Source organism: Loxodonta africana, chromosome 3 (assembly GCF_030014295.1).
Source record: "Loxodonta africana isolate mLoxAfr1 chromosome 3, mLoxAfr1.hap2, whole genome shotgun sequence".
Classification (NCBI taxonomy): Eukaryota; Metazoa; Chordata; class Mammalia; order Proboscidea; family Elephantidae; genus Loxodonta; species Loxodonta africana.
Genome location: NC_087344.1, coordinates 167,777,484 through 167,796,840, shown reverse-complemented (window position 1 = coordinate 167,796,840; position 19,357 = coordinate 167,777,484). Strand labels below are relative to the sequence as shown.

At 38.4% G+C, this 19,357-nt stretch overlaps 1 protein-coding gene across 2 annotated transcripts in view; it reads right to left on the bottom strand.

The window, feature by feature from the left end:
• The window catches only part of SORT1 (sortilin 1), an 86,748-nt gene that overhangs the window by 42,967 nt on the left and 24,424 nt on the right, over window positions 1–19,357 (bottom strand). For both annotated transcript variants that reach the window (XM_064282451.1, XM_064282452.1), the window contains exons 2-3: window positions 12,009–12,068; window positions 10,542–10,615 (exon numbers count right to left, since the gene is read on the bottom strand). In XM_064282451.1, coding sequence (XP_064138521.1) covers window positions 10,542–10,615; window positions 12,009–12,068 — 134 coding nt within the window. The remainder of the gene's footprint in view (window positions 1–10,541; window positions 10,616–12,008; window positions 12,069–19,357) is intronic.

Here is a 19,357-nt window from a genome sequence, read left to right as displayed (position 1 = left end):
CAAAACTAGAGACGACTTTTAATTATTTGTAAGGAGGTTTTCTATTACAACCTGGGGTCTTATTCTATCTTGCTCATGACCTGGCAGTAAATATCAGCTACGAGGAAGCTGGAGATACACAGGAGAGAAATACTGATGTATGTACGTACAGGCCCTTGACAGCATGCTAAAGCAAACTACACAAGGCTTTAAGCAGTCCAAATGGCTCTCCTCTTTCCTTAACACAAGCTCTTGTGGCACAGTAGTTAAAGCGCTTAGCTGATGACAGAAAGGTCAGTGGTTCGAACCCACCAGCCTCTCTGTGGGAGAAAGATGCGGCTGTCTGCTTCCATAAAGATTAAAAAAAAAACAGCCTTGGAAACCCAATGGGGCGCTTCTACTCTGTCCTACAGGGTGGCTATGAGTCAAAACGGATTTAACAGCAATGGAGCTTTTGGTATGCTGGTCTTCATATCCCAAAGGATAAAAACCTAATCCACCGTCTTTAGGTCACAGCCTTTGAGTCGTTTTTCCCGGAGTGGATGATATGATATACTAAGCCAGAAATTGTCGTCATCAGCAATCTACACTGGGGAGCCAATTAACTAGAGTTAGAAGTCTAGAAAGAGAATGTTTTTCCTTTTGTTTGAAAAAAATTAACCCATAGTAAAACTGAACCTGTGCCCTTGGCTAATTGGTGTCTTGTCCTAAACAAAGAGCTCCCTGACCCCTAGCACCCATGGAAACCCTGGTGGCATAGTGGTTAAGTGCTACAGCTGCTAACCAGAGGGTCGGCAGTTCAAATCCACCAGGCACTCCTTGGAAACTCCGCGGGGCAGTTCTACTCTGTCCTATAGGGTCGCTATGAGTCGGAATCGACTCGATGGCACTGGGTTTGGTTTGGTTTGGTTTAGCACCCATACACACTGCACAGAGAAAACTCCTAGTTAAATAAAGTAGGGATTAGGCACCACCCAACAGATTCCTCTATTACCCCTGCTTTGGCTTTGGAGAACAAGATTAGTTCATATCTTTCTGACAACAGACCAAGAGATGTACATACACAATTCCTAGCTGTACTGCGTACATATCATCAACAGCCCACGCAACCTTCCAAAGGGTTGCAGCGGCTTGATTATCACTGGCTTACAAATCTCTTCTCCTTCATGACATCCCCAGGGAACCTTTACAAACCTGTTGGCAAGCCTCCTTGCTTTTTAAGAACCTGGCACAACAAACACATCACTGTCCTTCAGAAAAAGAAAGCAAAATGGGCAAAACAAAAAATCATCTGCTAGAACACTCTGGTATTTCAGCCAGTTAAACAGCTGGAGCAAAATGGACTAGTACCAACCTGCCGGGATTTAAGTAGGGGTTCTGCTGAGGCCACTTAAGGTCCAGGGATATATTTTAAAATAACACTTTATTTAAATATAGTTTTATTTTCTATCAGCATGAGGAACATACATCATGAAGAGCAGCTCAATGAAACACTTCGAAAAATAAATCTACTTTTCAAATTTCATGTGAAATTTAATAGTGTTGTGAATAGCAATCAGATAATAAATTAGCGATCAAAATCCTGTGAAACTATCTACTTCTGAGTGCTTCATCTTACCAGAAATTTGGATATCTTACCAAAAGTCCATGTGATGATTACTTTTTTATATACATATACATAAATTTTAATAGTGCTTAGGTGTTTCTTATTCTTTTGGAGTCTTAGGCTCTTTTCCAAAAATACTTGTATTCATTATGGAATTCCAGCTTTACTATCTTGAGTTTCAACATCTGCATATTTTTATAAATATTTATGCCATGTATACATGCAAAAGTGATCATTTATTTTTGGTAACTGGAAGGACCAGGTGTTAGGGTTGATGCATTAACTGTTATTAAAAAGATGTTTCCAAAGTAAAAAGCACTCGAAAGGGGATTTTCCAGAAAACTCACATGCTGAGTTCAAACCCAAATGTCAATAGCCTAGAATTACACCCTTGTTTTTGGGCATTTTTCATTTACAACACATAGGGACCCATGGCACCAGACATCTGACCTGCAGACATTTAATGAGAAGGAATGGTAAGAGTCCTACAGAATCTTTAGAGAATCTTACATTTCGCTTTTTTCAACAATCAAACAAGCACAGATACCCTTACTTGGTTGGTTGGCTTTCAGGCCTAACCATTCCTTTATTCCTTTAGTTCATCTTTGTTATGATTAAGTCACTATAAACTGTAACACAGAAGCAACAAGGGTGATGGAAGACTGTTAAAAAATAGTTTTGTAGTTTTTACTAGTTAGGAAAGCTTATATTGAGATTTCCTGTTAAAAGATTAATAGAACGTAGATTATTAAAACACAAACCTGAAATAGCTGCTAGGTAAAATTATCAGAATTTGAATTCACATTAAACTTAACTTACAATACCTTAGTCTCTTTTCCCCCAATTGTCTGGTGCTACCACACGTGTTTTTACTTTAAGATTTTATTGTGCTTTACTCTTTTACTTATTTTTATTTTTTGTAAAAATTTACATAGCGAATTAGGTTCCCATTTAAAATTTCTGTACATATTGTTCAGTGACATGTGACACTGGTTACATTTTCTACAATGTATAGCACTCTCATTATTTTCATTCTGGTTGTTTCTGTTTCCATTAATCTAGCTTCCCTGGCCCCCTTACTTTCTCATCTTTGCTTTTGAGTAAATATTGACCATTTGGTCTCATACAGATGATTATTTAAAGGCGCACAGTATTCATGGGTGATAGTGTTTATGAGCCAATCTATTATTTGGCTGAAAGATGACCTCCAGGAGTGGTTTCAGTTCCAAGTTTAAAGGGTATCTCAAGGAGCTCAGTCTTGGGAGTTCCTCTAGTCTCTACCAGTTCAGTAAGTCTGGCCTTTTTTAGGAATTTGAGCCTTGTTCTACATTTTTCTCCCTGTGCTTTATTCTTATTAGGAAACATTGCATATTTTCTGTAGAAATTTTGAAAATACAAGTGGGGAAAACAAGAGAGTAAGGTATTATAAATGAAATCACAGAACTTTTTAGCAGAAGGAACCTGAGTATTTACCTGGGGTCCTATTTTGCTTTTGATTGACAAAATAAGTATTTTAATAGGAGTGTTTCCTAAGTAATGAAAACCACCTGGTTTCATGATTTTTAGGTACACTCACAATTTGTAAAAATGAAGTTGTATTAAAGGTAAAATCCAATTATCATATTTTCATGAGCTTTTTCTTTTAATAAAAAAGCAAGAAAATATACTTGGTAAACGGAATTAATGCTAACCTTGTAATTAAAATGCATAACCTTGTAATTAAAATACACAGTCACTGTAAAATAATCTACTGCAGTGAAAACTCAACCAAGCTCATCATTAAAAGGGCTGTCATGCAAGATGTGTTGAAGAAGCTGGTTTACTGCACTAGCTGCAGTTTGCCTTAATACCTCTATGTCTATGAGTTATCCTTTTTTAAAAAAAAAAAAAACCTCAAGTAACAGCCCGAAAAACTTACACTGACTGTAGAACAAACTTTAATGTGAAGCCTTTTAGAGATCCTCTTATTAATTTCCAAAATTTGAACAACTCCTAATAGAAAATGAAAATCAGAAATAAAATAGCCCAGCAGTTTTGTGTAATTAGGTAGAGAATTTTGGTGTACAGCAATGCTTACATCTATTTCACTGAGTAGATCTTACACTGAAAAGCTAGACTCAAGAGGTCATAAAAAAAAAAAAAGTGCAAAACATTTTTTAGTTGCCAAAAATCAAATCAGCATCTTAATTATAGCTAGCTTATTTCCTTTTTAATTTTATATTTGCAAGGGACAAATGTACTTTTGTAATCTATTATACAAATTGATGTTCCTCAACAGAGAATCACAATTTATATTTTTCAAACATAACTGCTTTAAATTATAGATAATAATATATTCTCCCAATTTTACCTAAACATCAATGCCCTAGAGACTTTATTATCTCCCAAATACTTCAGTAACTCTTTTCCATAACTTACAGACAGAAGCACACTCCCTCTACCTCTGTAGAGGCAAGAGGCAACTTCCCACTATACTTGTTAAGTCTTCATGTGTTCTACACACAGCAGGAGTCATGTGGATAACATTTATTTGAATCCTCAATGAACTTCTGATCATATAAGATTTGGTAGAGATAGATAATCTAATAAGGAACGCAATCATTAAAACTGTGAAAAACAGCAGAATCTTCAGAGTGGACGTGACCAGCTTTTACTTGTCAATTGGGCAACCTTAGCATAATCAGGGCCCGTTTTTATCAAGCTGCTCCCTCCCTTTCCATTTCTTAAGCAACAGATGTCTCTTGGCTGGCGTGTTCTCATCATGAGTCACTTCAGGCCAGGCCAGCCCAGCTGGGGAGACAACAAGGCATGTTTAGTTTCCACCTAAACTCTGGAAGAGGCCGTGGAGTCAGCTTTCACTTAACAGCAGGGAGGAAATAATTAGTGCTCAAAATGACCTTGGTAAAAAAAAAGTAACTGCTATGCAATATGGAAAAAAAAAAAGATCCTGGTAACATTATTCTATATCAGAAACAAATCGGATGGCTCTCTAGTAAAGTGTATACCAGGAAAGAATAGTTTCTCATAAAACTAGACAAACACAGATGAAAGGGGCTGGGTCAGATGGTAGGTACTTAAACAGTAACACAGTTAAACACAGGATTATGAACACAATATTGAAAAGGAAAAGGATGAAAAAAATCATAAAAATGTATTTCACTCCCCAGGGGTCTGACTCGGGAATCTGTTAGGTCCAGTTCTAGCCACATGATTAAAGAGCAATATAGAAAATAAGAAGTGAATTCAGAAGGCAAGCAAAAAGTGGTTGAAAGCAATTAGGTATATGAAGATAATTCAACCTGGAGGAGGAGTTTAAGAAATAGTCTTCAAAACATTTAGGGATCAATCAGGGAGGAGGCTTTCAACTGCTACTTAAAAATAAACTGCAATTAGCATCCACTATGACGTAAGTCGAGCCCTGGTAGCGCTGTGGTTAAGAGCTTAGCTGCTAACCAAAAGGTCAGCAGTTCAAATCTACCAGCCGCTCCCTGGAAACCCTATGGGGCAGTTCTACTCTGTCCTATAGCGTCACTGTGAGTCGGAACTGACTTGATGGCACCTAACAACAACACCGACATAAATATGCCTGATAGTTATCACAGCAACATTAGTCACAGTGAAAAAATTAGCCAGGATCTAACTCCAAAAAAACCCAAACCCATTCCCATCAAGTTGATTTGAATTGCTGACTTTTTGATTAGCAGTTGAGCTCTTAATCACTGCGCCATCAGGGCTCCATAATCTAACTAAATCTAAGTAAAGTCTGTCAGTCTAACAAAAATGATGGGTTACTAGCAGAGGGGATGTGAAAAATGCCATGGTGTGAGCAATGGCCACTCAGAACAGATGCGGCTCACAGTGGCAGGTGTTAGTTGCACCTGCATGTTGCCGAGGGTCGGGAGTGCATTCTCAGAGGCCATGGAGGCATTCGGGGCAGGCAATCACTTTTTACCAAGTGGTGTGAAAGTTTTTCAATTCATTTTAACAGCTGGTACAGTGGTGCCAGTACATGCTGGCTACATGCCATCTGTGGCTACTGACATGGCAGCAGCTAACGGCACCAAGCTCTTATTCCGTGCCAGGTGCCACAAAGCATGCCTCACGGAAGCTCTGAGGTGGGCATAATTATCATCCCTCTTTTACAGATGACAAAAAAGATACAGGGAGGTTAAATGACTTACTCGCGGTCATTCTGCTTACAAGTGACAGTACTGAGACTCAATCCAGGCCTGTTTGCCAACAAAACCTGGTAACTTTATGCTGCTCCATGTTGCTTCCCAAGACTATACAGCCATATGATATAACCAAACCAACCAAACCAAAGCCGCTGCTGTCGAGTCGATTTTGACCGATAGCGACCCTATAGGACAGGGTAGAACTGCCCGACAGGGTTTCCAAGAAGCAGCTAGTAGATTTGAACTGCCAACCTTTTGGTTAGCAGCCAAGTTCTTAACCACTACGTCATCACAGCTCCTATAACATTGGATGGAAAATCATGATAATTAACTATAAATAAATTAGGATTACACTTAGCTTTAGGGTGAGTTCCAAATATTTTATAATACGGTGTACTGCTTTTATAAGGAGCCCTGGTGCCGCAATGGTTAAACCCTCGGATGCTAACCGAAAGGTGGTGGTTCAAACCCATCCAGCAGCTCTGTGGGAGAAAAACCTGGTGATCTGCTCTTGTAAAGATTACAGTCTAGAAAACCCTAACGGGTAGTTCCATTCTGTTTCACGTGGAGTCGCAATGAGTTGAAATCAACTCAATGGAACCTAGTAATAACAACTGCTTTAACACGAATAAATTGGTAAGAAGAACTGTATCATAAAGATTTCATGACAACAGGGATTCTTAAACATTGGAAAGAGCTACTGAAGTTACAATTTTTTTCTAATGTGTTCTCTTCCTCCCAAGATAGGACAATTTCTCATTTGTCTGAAATGGTTCAACCATTATTCTGAGCAAAAAAAAAAAACCTCTTATTGCCCTTTCTAGCACTGGAATTCTACAACCGTCAATTCCATATTAAAAAAAAAATTATCAGTCTAAAAATTATAGAGAAGCCAAGGCACTTATTCATTCACTCATCCATTCATTCAGTAAATATTTACTGCCTGCCTGCTATGTGTCAGTCATTTGGCTAGATGTTGGAGATACCCAAGTTAGGAAAACAGGAACCTTGTCTTCATGGAACTTCCATTCAGATGGTAAACCTTTCTTGGCCTAAAGGGATATGCTATCTATTTTTGAGCCAACATCGTTGTGTTGAAGGGTCAGAGTACTGGCTCTCGGCTCAGGAGCAGCAGTCAAGGATCACACCTATGGGAGAGCAGAGGTTGGGCTGGTTCTTCTCAGAGCTTCAACATGGCTCCACTCCCACCTAAGCCAAGACCAACAGTCAAATAAACAACCCTGGGAAAGTATCATGACACTTGGGAGATCTCCTGGTCCTATGGATGTTTCTGTATCATCTACCTCTCTGTTATATTTAAGTCCCTTGGGGAAAAATGGGATACACAAAAATGGCTGAAAAGACAACCAACAACTTCTGGGAGTTAACTGGTCTTGACTCTTACAGTTAAGAAAAGGAATCTACTATCTACCCAAGCAGTACCTTTGAGAAGACAACTCTAAAGCTTCATGAATGTCACATTACAGGCTATGGTTCCAGAACTTATGTTACCACCATCATTACCAATGTGAACACTACAAAGTACTTTTTGTACTCTTGATTGAGAAACAATCTGTTTGGGGCTCATGATGTTAGATAAATAATATTCTCTTAGAAAGTACAGTGAGAATTTTCATTTCAGGGATATAACAAAAACACTGTGCTCAATGAATAGAAAGCAGATTAAGTTCCATACTAACCCAGTACCCAGTGCTGTCGAGTATACTACCTTCCTGCGAATAATATTTTTTTACTGTGCTTTAGATGAAGGTTTACAGAGCAAATTATTTTCTCATTAAACAATACACATTATTTTGTGACTTTGGTTACCAACCCCATGATGTGTCAACACTCCCCTCTTCCTGACATTGGGGTTTCCCTATTTCCAGCTTTCCTGTCCCCTCCAGCCCTCTCATCCTTGCCCCTGGGCTGGTGTGCCCATTTAGTCTTGCATACATGGTTCAGCTATTTGTATTACTGTTTATTTTATGGGCCTGTCTAATCTTTGGCTGAAGGATGAACTTCAGGAGTGACTTCAGTACTGAGTTAAGAGGGTGTCCAGAGGCCATACTCCTGGGTTTCTCCGATCTCCATCAGACCAGTAAGTCTGGTCTTTTTTTGTGAGTTTGAATTTTGTTCTACATTTTTCTCCAGCTCTGTCCGAGACCCTCTATTGTGATTGCTGTCGGAGCAGTCAGTGGTAACATTCCCACACCATCTAGTTATGATGGACTCAGTCTGGTGGAGGCTGTGGTAGTTGTGGCCCATTAGTCCTTTGGACTAATCTTTCCCTTGTATCTTTGCTTTTCTTCATTCTCCCTTGCTCCAGATAGGGTGGGACCAGTGGAGTATCTTACATGCCCGCTCACAAGCTTTTAAGACCCCAGATGCTACTCACCAAAGCAGGATGTAGAACTTTTTTTTTTTTAATAAACTATGTAATGCCAATTGAGGTAGATGTCTCCTAAGACCATGGTCAAAAGCCCTCAGCCCAATAATTTGGTCCCTCGGAGTATGGATGTGTCTATGAAGCTTCTATGACTTTGCCTTGGTCAAGCTGTGCTCACTTCCCCAGTATTGTACACTGTCTTATCCTTCACCAAAGCTACAACTTTTCTATTGTCTAGTGTTTCCCCCTCCCTCATAACTATCAAAGATTGCTTCTTTCTGTGTGTAAACGTTTTCAACAGTTTTTATAACAGTGGTCTCATACAGTATTTGTCCTTTTGTGATTGACTTATTTCACTCAGCATAATGCCCTTCAGATTCATCCATGTTGTGAGATATTGCACAGATTTGTCATCGTTCTTTATTGTTACGTAGTGTTCCCTTGCGTGTATGTATCAAAGTTTGTTTATCCATCCTTGATAGGCACTTAGATTATTTCCATCTTTTTGCCACTGTGAACAACACTGCAATGAACATGGGTGTGCACATGTCTATTCATGTGATGGCTCTTACTTCTCTAGGATATATTCCTAGGAGTGGGATGCTGGATTGTATGGTATTTCTATTTCTACCTTTCTGGGAGGCACCATATCATTTTCCAAAACAGTTGTTCCATTTCGCATTCCCACCAGCAGTGCAAAAGAGTTCCAATCTCCCTGCAGCCTCTCCAACATTTGCTATTTTCTGTTTTTTTGATTCATGCCAGTAATGTCAGGGTGAGATGGTATCTCATTGTAGTTTTGATTTGCATTTCTCTGATGGCTAGCGATTGCGAACATTTCCTCATGTGTCAGCTGCTGAAATGTCTTCTTTGGTGAAGCGTCTATTCATATCCTTTGCCCATTTTTTAACTGGATTATTTGTCTTTTTGTTGTAGAGGTGTTGGATTTTCCTATAGGTTTTAGAGATTAGACCTCTGTCGGATTTGTCATAGTCAAAATTTTTTTTCCTAGTCTGAAGGTTCTCTTTTTACTCTTTTGCTAAACTCTTCTGATGAACATAAGTGTTTAATTTTTAGAAGATCCCAGTTATCTAGCTTATATTCTGGTGTTTGTGTATTATTAGTTATGGTTTGATTCCTATTTATGCCCCGTATTTAGGGCCTCTAGCGTTGACCCTATTTTTTCTTCTATGACCTTTAGAGTTTTTAGTTTATTATTTATGTCTTTGATCTATTTTGAATTAGTTTTTGTGTCTCGTGTGAAGTATGGGTCCTGTTACATTTTTTTACAGATGGACATCCAGTTTTGCCAGCAGCATTTGTTAAAGACTGTCTTTTCTCCATTTAATGGACTCATGTGCCTTTGTCGAATATCAGGTGACCATAGGTGGATGGATTTACTTCTGGGTTCTCGAATCTGTTCCATTGGCCAGTGTGTCTGTTGTGTACCAGTACCAGGCTGTTTTGACTACCGTAGCTGTATAGTACGTTCTGCGGTCAGGTAGTATGAGGCCTCCTACTTTCTTCTTCTTCTTCAATAGTGTTTTACTTATTTGTGGCCTCTTGCCTTTCCATTTAAAGATAATGATTAGTTTTTCCATCTCATTAAAGAATGCTGTTGGTATCTGGATAGGGAATGCACTGTATTTGTAGATTGCTTTGGGTAGAATTGACATTTTCACAATGCTGAGTCTACCTATCCATGAGCGTGGTATGTTTTTCCATTTATATAGGTCTCTTTTGGTTTCCTGCAGTAGTGTTTTGTAGTTTTCTTTGTATAGGTCTTTTATGTCCCTGGTTAGATTATTCTTAAGTATTTTATTTTTTTAGGGGCTATTATAAATGCTATTGCGTTCCTGATATCCTAGTCATAGTTCTCTTTACTGGGGTACAAGAATCCAATTGATTTTTGTATGTTTATCTTGTATCCTACTACTCTGAGTTCTAGTAGTTTTCTTGTGGAGTCCTTTGGGTTCTCTACGTACAGTATCATATCGACTGCAAATAGGGATAGTTTTACTTCTTCCTTACCCATTTGGATGTGCTTTATTCCTTTTTCTCCATAAGTAATATTTAAATTAACATAAATACACATCACTATAGACAGACCCTTCCTTCATCTTCCTTTATTGTTCTGCTACTCAGTCAGGTCGATCTAATCTCCTTGGAACTAGGTCCCTAAACCCCTTGGAAAGTTACCTTTTCATGCTTCTTTTGGTTGCTAAATAGATATTCAAAAGTGTGCTGAGTTTGACAATCAGGTGAAAATTTAGGTTCAGCTGGTAGATCTTTTAAATCAACTGTTAAGACTCCATCATATCTAGAAAGTGGAGACCTACATTCACAATGTGTTACTTGGTCAAAGGTCCCTGCCATGTATTATGCATCTCACCTTCGATACAGCTTGGACTGTCCAAAAGTCATAATTACCAGTGGCACATGGAAGGTAGTCAAGACTAGAATGACCTGGGGGGAGACAAAAGCATGCAGTTAGTAGAAAGATAGTACAATCACATGCTGAGATGTGATGGGATTAAATAAACATCTACAAGACTGTTGATAGCCCTGCCTTGTAGTGGTCTCTATTTTGATATATCCAAAACCTAAGAAAGACGAAGTTAACAGGACTTACAAGGTGTTCTAACACATTTCGTTAGCATTGTCCCTACTGCCTACACTCAAAGCAGTGAAGCAAAACTACCCATCTATACACAGCAACAAAGGAAGTATCTGACTATTCTGTATCCATACTATTGTAAGATATTCTTAGGCAAAATCCATTTTTCTTTGGCTAACAGAGGCTAGACTGTTGTGAATGCTCAGACAGAGGTTGTATAACCACTCAGTGTGTCACTTAAGTCTGTCTTTTTCTTTTTTTCCCTGTTAGCTCTCCATGGAATTCATTTTTTAAATAACTCTTTTTCTAGAAGAAAATATGCATGAGGAAAACATTCTGGATACCCATATAACAAGAAATCTTGGAGATACCAACTATATTAGATAAATGGGTAAAACATGGAAATTAGGGTATAAGCCAAATTTTAGAAGAAACTGAGTGTTACAGAAATTCTACTACAAGTTTAGAAATTAATTAAAATAGAAATTTACAGCTTGTTCTTCATCACCAATATTATATTTCTTTAGGCTCCTGACATAGCTGTCATATGCCTCAATGCTATGATACATGCATTCCTGGAACACAGGAAGCATGAGATGTGGCCCCAGTCCTCATTCAGGCAAGGTAATAATGGAGCCAGGGAACACCAAAACCCGTTTAATGCCTGAGGCCAATTCATACTCAGTGCCCCTTCCTAATGGGAGACTGGCTATAAGCCAGGAGGGATAAGGAGCTCACTGACTCTCCTCCCACTCCGCAATGCTGGCTGTGCCAACGACTGATGGAGCTGAACAACTATGAGCCTATGGGAGCCATAGCCCCTCCACACTAAATGAAGGCAAGAACACAGGAACAATACAGTTTGGAGGAAAAATGCCAAGGCATGTAATGCACACTTTTCCGCTTCTATGCAGGGGTTTTCCCAAGTATTGTGAGGCTCCTTTCTCAGCACACAGCACTCTCCTTCCTCTTCCTTCTTTTTGCTCATCTTGATGCCAAGCAGCCACCAAAGACTAAAAAGGTGTCTATCTTCCTGTTATAAAAGAAAGTGGTTTCAAGATGTCCCCAGTTCTAAAGCAAAAACAAACCAACTACGGTTTCCTAAAAGTCTGTCCCGCAAATACGCATTTTCTGCATCTGATGTTGAAGACAGTTTCAGAAAGTAACGTTCATTGCTTAAATCCCCAAAATCTACATCTTCTACTTGCCAAGCTGAATTAAGAGACTTAAAATGATACTTACCCCAGTGCTATCTCCAACCCAAGACAAGGACACGGAGCCACTGAGATCATCAAACACATGCTACAAGGGAGGGAAAAAATAAAAATTAAAAAAAGTCACTTAAGAATGACATCTACTCTCCTTTAATCTTTGATTTCCTTAAATAATTCAGAATTTTATCACTGCTCACAGTAATTAAGTTCATAATTAGAAGGGAACATATATTCCTAGAACAAAATTTGGGAAAGACAGGATTTAACTACTTAACCTGAATTACAAATAACTTGGAAATTTTAATTTTCTCTCACACAAAGTACGTCGAGCAGCTGACTTTTCTTCACTGCACCAGATGGGGAGATGGGGATTATCTAATTGTTTTTCTCCAACAGAACTAAATATAAAGATATAGCAAAGTATTCTTAGAATGATTTAAAACAAGAGATCATAGCCCACACTGACACACATAATTGTAACCCAATTAACATAATTTAAATTTTTCTAGGCACCCTCCATTGTATAGCTGGATAGTTATTAGCTGGATTCCCTCTGCTTCTAGGCTAACTCACTCAAATGACAGGGGCAGAAGCATGAAGCAAATGCCATTGTTTCACCTTTTATTTTAATAATAACAGTAGTAACAATAGAGTTGCGAAGGGAGTGGAGAAATAAGATAGAGAAAGTTGGTTGCGTTGTACCTAAAACACTGTTGTTGTTGGTTGCCATCAAGCTGATTCCAACTCATGGTGACCCCATGTGTGCAGAGTAGAGCTACTCCATAGGGTTTTCAGGGCTGTGACTTTTTGGAAGCAGATTACCAGGTCTGTGTTCTGAGGCACCTCTGGGTAGTCTTGAACCACCAAGCTTTCAACTAGTAGTTGAGTACTTAATATGGTAAGCATGTTGAAATATAGTTATAATTGTCATTGTAGATGCTTTTGGGGTTTTGCTTTTCAAATACTTTTTCTATTTATAAAATATGTACTCACTACAGAAGATGTCTCTGTGTGATGCAAACAATTAACTGTTCAACTACTAGCCGAAAGGTTGGCAGTTCAAATCCACCCAGAGGCGCCTTGGAAGACAGGCCTGGTGACCTCCTTCCGAAAGGTTACAGCTTTGAAAACTCTATGAAGCTTGAGGACATTATGCTGAAGAAAATAAGTCAGACACAAAAGGGCAAGTAATATATGACACCACTTATATGAAATAAGCAAATATATAGAAAGCAAAATAATTAGAGGTTACTAGGGGCAGGAGGAGGGTAAAAGAGAGTGGTTTTGCTTGGAGTACACTGTAAGTATGTTATAAGTGGTGGGACAGTTTGGAAAAAGAGAGTAGAGTGATAACAGGCACACAATTTGAAGAATGTAATCAATGTCACTGAAATGTACATGTAGAAACCGATGTTGTATGTGTTGTATATATTACAATAAAAAAATTAAAAAAAAAAACCACAAAGGAAGCAGTTCTATTCTGCACACATGGGGTTGCCATAGTTCCAACTGACTCGATGACAACTAATAACAACAACAGAAAATACAGAGAATTATAGTAAGGTATAAAAAGAAAATATAAATCACTCATAATCCTACATGCAGAGTCATTCACAGTTAACATTATATGTACAATGTTCTATTTTTTTTTAAGTGACAAAAAATAAAAATTCCAGAACAGCAATACATGCACTTGGTAAAAATTTCCAACCATGCAGGAGTATATATAGTAAAAAGTAAAGATCCTTCCCCTTCCCCTGCCTCATGCCCCTCTACCCCAAGCCCTAATACCCAGAGGAGTTAATAGTTTAGTATCTATTTCTACTAAATGCTGATGATTACGTTTTTTTTTTTTTCTCAAGAAGACTTAAATCTTACTAAGGTTTTTAAACTGAATATGCCCTGCCTTCCCAAATATGAGACGTTCTTAGAAGCAGAGGATGTAACTTTATGCTTCTTGGTACTTCCAGTGTGCACCATGATACTCTGCACACTCAATAAGCATTTGTTGAAAATAATTACATATCCTCCCCAAACTGCAAACTCAATCTCAAAATAGAACATGTCTATAAATGGTGGGATGCCAGCCACTTGGTCACTCAAGCCACCAATCGCAATGGAGACATCTAAAGAAACAACTCTAAACATGAACTGTTTTGCTTATCTTCTAATTTCTTCCTGTGGTCCTTCCGAATGGGCTTCTGAATTCACCATGCTATTTCCCTTCTAGACTATAAGTACCTTTGAGGTCAGAAGAATGCCTTATACAATCTTTGTACTAATACAATCAGTTCCTCACACAGGGTTTTCTCAGAAATGCTGGTTAACTCTTAAAGGCTTAGGCAGAGTTTCTCACAGCCTCGGCAGGACAGAAAGGGTATTCATACATGTAGGCTCACCAAGCATCTGAGAAAAAACAGGGTCACCAGAGACATCTGGAACCAGAAGCTTAAAAATTGACATTGCAACATGCCTTGTAAGATATTCCACATGGGGCAGGACTGCATGTTCTTCTGAGCAAGTAAACAGTGTCTGAAGTTTTATCAATAAGTTCCTTGAGGAGAAGGAGGAATATCCAGACCTACTACAAGCACCAGACCTATTACAAGTACCAGACAGACCACATAGGCTAGTAGTCTTCTAAACACAGGCTATTTCCAAGGAAGGTTCTGATTACAACAACTAACTAGAATAAAAAAAGAAATTCCACCAACTATGGCAATGGAGTTCATGGTTGTCTTGATCAAGGCTTCATCAGTCTTGAACCAATCAGGATCTGCAACTTTGATTTTTCAGGCAATACTCTACACACCTGATTCAGTCAACGCAGGCAGGCATTACTCACACTTTCCTATTTATTGTTCCATCACAGAAGAAGGAGGATTATCAGATGTCACTAGCAATCCTCAGCTTCACCTAAACAACTCGAATTATAATTGTCCTCCTTCATCATTCAGACTGCCTCTGGAAACATGGGTCAGATTTTTAAACCATATTTGAGGTTTTCTGCTACCCTTAACCCTTTCACCCCTGCCTCCCAGTAGCCAACAAATTTTACTTATGAAAATGTGCAGCCATCAAGCTCATCTATCTACAGCAAATTTAACAAGCCTTTTTATATTTCAGTCTCTAACATTCTTAGACTGGTGAAAGTAAAAGAGAAGAATGAAATCAAATTCTAACTGCAGATCAATGCTCAGGTAGAAAGAAAAGGTCATGTGGAAAAGAAATAAATTCAGGAGAGTCAGGGCACTAAGAATATACATTCAACCCTCCCCCTTTAATAAACGAAATATGATATCCAGAAAAGTGTCGACAACGTGGTCATGGTTAGGGAACAGAGTTCCCGAATGTCAGCAAAAGGCCATCAATTCTAAAGCCTAAATAATTTACCATATTTAATACAATTTACATGTTAACACTACATTGTAGTAGCATCTTGGATCTTTCAAAATATGTATTACCTTCAACTATAGAATAATAACCTTTTCTGTCTCCCTCACTAGACCTGAAGTCCATCTGGCGCAGGGACCAAGCCTGTTCATTTTAGCAAGTAATACATACCATAGCACTTAGCAGGCACTCAGTAAATAGTGAATTAATTTTCTATAAGAACTACTTGTGAAGCACTGAAAAGGAAGATGCTGAAGTGAAAAGATAATGTCAGACCCACTTAATCTTCCCATGACAGAAAGGAGTGTGAAATGTAAAAGTTCTGTCCTAAGAGGACTTCCACTTCTGGCCAAGATGGAGTAACATGGACCAAATTTACCTTCATGCTTAAAACAATTTAAAAAAACACACAGAATATATGAAAAAATGATTTTCAAGACATTAGACATCAGACGACAAAGGGCAATGATCCCTGAGAGACAGGACACAGACAAGGAGGGTCCTACAATTGCCCTAGCTTACCGCCTGGAGAGAATTTCCAGGCCACAGGGCAAGGAAGGCGAACTTAGGTAGAGTCCACAGGTCTCCCAAAGTTAAGAGAGAAAACTTACTCTGGTAAGGCCAAAGAGGCTGCAATTCACAGAGTAGTGTGGCAAAGAGGAGACAGCTACATAGAAAGAAAACTGGAGATGTGCGGAGGGGAGGCCCCCACTACCCTGTCAAGTCTTCAGCTGAGTACTGACCAAGACATGCATGTAAGGCAACTACCTCAGGCCAGAGAAAGAAGCCATGGAAAAGGACAGGATTGGAATAATACCTGGAGCTCAAATAGGACTAGGAATAGTTCCTGTTCCCACCAGGCAGAATAGACAAAAAAAAAAAAAAAAAAAAACCACTACTGTCAAGCCGATTCCCTGACTCACAGTGACCTTATAGGACAGAGTAGAACTGCCCCATAGAGCTTCCAAGAGAAAACCTCTTATTTCATGGGAAACCAGGTAGAAGACTTGGAAAAGTTCTGCCTCAGCAGTGGAGAAAAACTACCCCTAGACTAAATGCTGTTCTGGTTATGCCTAAAAAAGCTTAAAAGCAAGACCAAAAAACAGCAAACTGTTTTGAAGTAAACTATGCCCCAGAACAAAGTTCAAGAATATTTATAGGAATACAAAAATATCCAGCACCAAACAAGATAAAATTCATGTAACGTTTAATCAAAAACCACCAGGCAAACCCCTGAGACTATGGCCCTAAGACACCCTTCTGAATTGGAACTGAAGCCATTCCCAGAGACCACCTTTCACCCAAACCACAGACAGGCCCATAAAATAAACAATAACACCCGAGAGGAATGTGCTCCTTAGAACAATCAATTATACGAGATCTAAAGGGTAACATTTGCTCAAAAGCAAAGATGAGAAGGCAGGAAGGGGTAGAAAATCAGGACAAAAGGAAATGGGGAACCTAGGGCAGAAATGGGGGAAAAGTGCTGATACACTGTGGGAAATGAAACCAATGTCATGGAATATTTTATGTACAAACTATCAAACGGGAAACTAATTTTCTCCGTAAACTTTCACCTAATGCCCAAAGGGGAAAAAAAAATCCCCAGGCAGCAAAGAAGAAAACAGGACCCATAATGTGGAGAAAAATCAATCAAACTGACCCAGAAATAACACAGATAATAGAATTAGTAAGCAAGGACATTAAGACAGTTATAACTGTACCCCACAAGTTCAAAAAGCTAGAGAATAAACTGAGCATGTTAAGTAAAAACATAGCAGATACCAAGGAAAAGCCCAAATTGGATTTTTAGAGATGAAAATTAAAATGTCTTGAGATGAAATAAACACTAGACAGGATTAACAGGAAATTAGATGTCGCAGAAAAAAAAGATTGGTGAACTTGAAGACATAACGATAGAAACTATTCAAAGTAAAACAGAGAGAAAAAAGTCAGAGAAAATGAACAGACCATCAGCAAGCTATAGAACAACTTCTAGCAGTGAAATATACATGTAATTGGATTCTCTGGAGGAGAGGGGGTGGAGGCAGAAAAAATATTTTAAGAAATAATGGCCAGAAATGTCTAAAATTTAATAAAAAACAAAAACATCAGAGATTCAAGGATTTCAACAAACCCCAAGTTCAAGAAACATAATGAAAACTATACCAAGGCACATCATATTCAAATTGCTTAAAACCAGTAGTAGAGAAAAGCTTAAAAGTAGCCAGAAGAAACATTACGTATAGAGGAACAAAGAATGACAACAGACTTCTCCTCAGAAACAATGCAAGTCAGAAGACTGTGGAACAACACCTCTAAAGTACTGGGAAAAGAAGCTGTCAACCTGGAATTCCATACCCAGTAAAATATCTTCTAGGAATGCAGGTTTCAGCCTATTGATCAATCTATGGTCAAATGATTTTCAGAAAGGATGCTAAATCCATTCAATGAAGGGAAGAATCGTCTCTGCAATACATGGTGGGTGCTGGGACAACTGGATCTCCAGATAAAAAGAATAAAGTTGGACCCACACCTTATGCCACACACGAAAACTAGCCCAAAACAGATCAATGACCTAACTGTAAGAACTAAAACTCTTAGAGCCAGACAAAGGGGTAATGCTTCAGGATCTAGTTTTTTACAATGGATTTTTAGCTGACACCAAAAACACAAGCAACAGAAGAAAAATAAATCGAACTTTATCAAAATTAAAAACTTGTGTGTATCAGGAACTTTATCAATAAAGTGAAGAGACATACTACAGAATGAGGAAAAATACTTGGGAACCATATATCAGATAATTGTTTAATATCCAGAATACTTAAACAATTCTTACAACTTATCAAAAAGACAAACTACCCAATCAAAAAATGGGCAAAGGACATGAATAGACATTTCACCAAAGAAGATATACAACTGGATGATAAGCATATGTAAAAGATACTCAATGTCATTAGTTATTAGGGAAATGCAAATCAAACGCACTATAAGATACCCTTTCACCCCCACTAGGATGGCTATTATCAGAAAAATGGCAGATAACAAGTGTTGATGAGGATGTGGAGATGCTGGCACCCTCATTCATTGCTGGTGGGATTGTTAAATGGTACAGCTGCTGTGGAAAATGGTTTGGCAGTTGCTCAAAAAGTTAAGCCATATGACCCAGCAATACCACTTCTAGGTATATACCCAAGAGAATTGAAAGCAGAGATTCAAACAGATGCTTGTACACCAATGTTCATTGCATCAATATTCCCAAGAGCCAAAAGGTGAAAACAACTCAAGCATCTATCAATAGATGAACAGCTAAACAACATACTGTAAATCCACACAATGGAATATTATTCGGTCATAAAGAAAAATCAATTTCTGATACATGCTATGACGTGGATGAATCTTGAAACATTATGCTGAGTGAAATAAGTCAGACACAAAAGGACAAATATGACATGATCCCACCTATATAAATATCTAGAATAGGTAAATGCATAGAGACTAAAGTTTATTAGTGGTAGCCAAGGACGGGTGGGATGAGGGAGATGGGGAGTTATTGTTTAAGGCTGAAAATAGTTAAAATGGCAAATGTTTTGTTATATATTTTTTATCACATTTAAAAAAAAAAAAAAAAGGAATGCAGGTCTCCAAAATAAAAATTCTGTCCTTCTGAACTTGTCAACTGCTCCTCCACATTGTATGGTGGTATTTTCTTTTTGACAACCACAAGAGAGGGACTAAACCAGTGCAAAAGATCTGGGAGACAGCTGAAATACCATCTTTCTATGTAAAATCAACCATTCTGATTTCTAACTATCACAGCTCTTCCCAGGTATTATTCTCATGTCTACCTCTCAAATTACACTGTAGATTTTTAGATGGAAGACACAATGATTTGATATTACCCATCAGATCAAGAATGAAACAAGGTCTAATATATACATAAGTGCTCCACAAACATTTCCACAAAATTCTACGCACACTAAC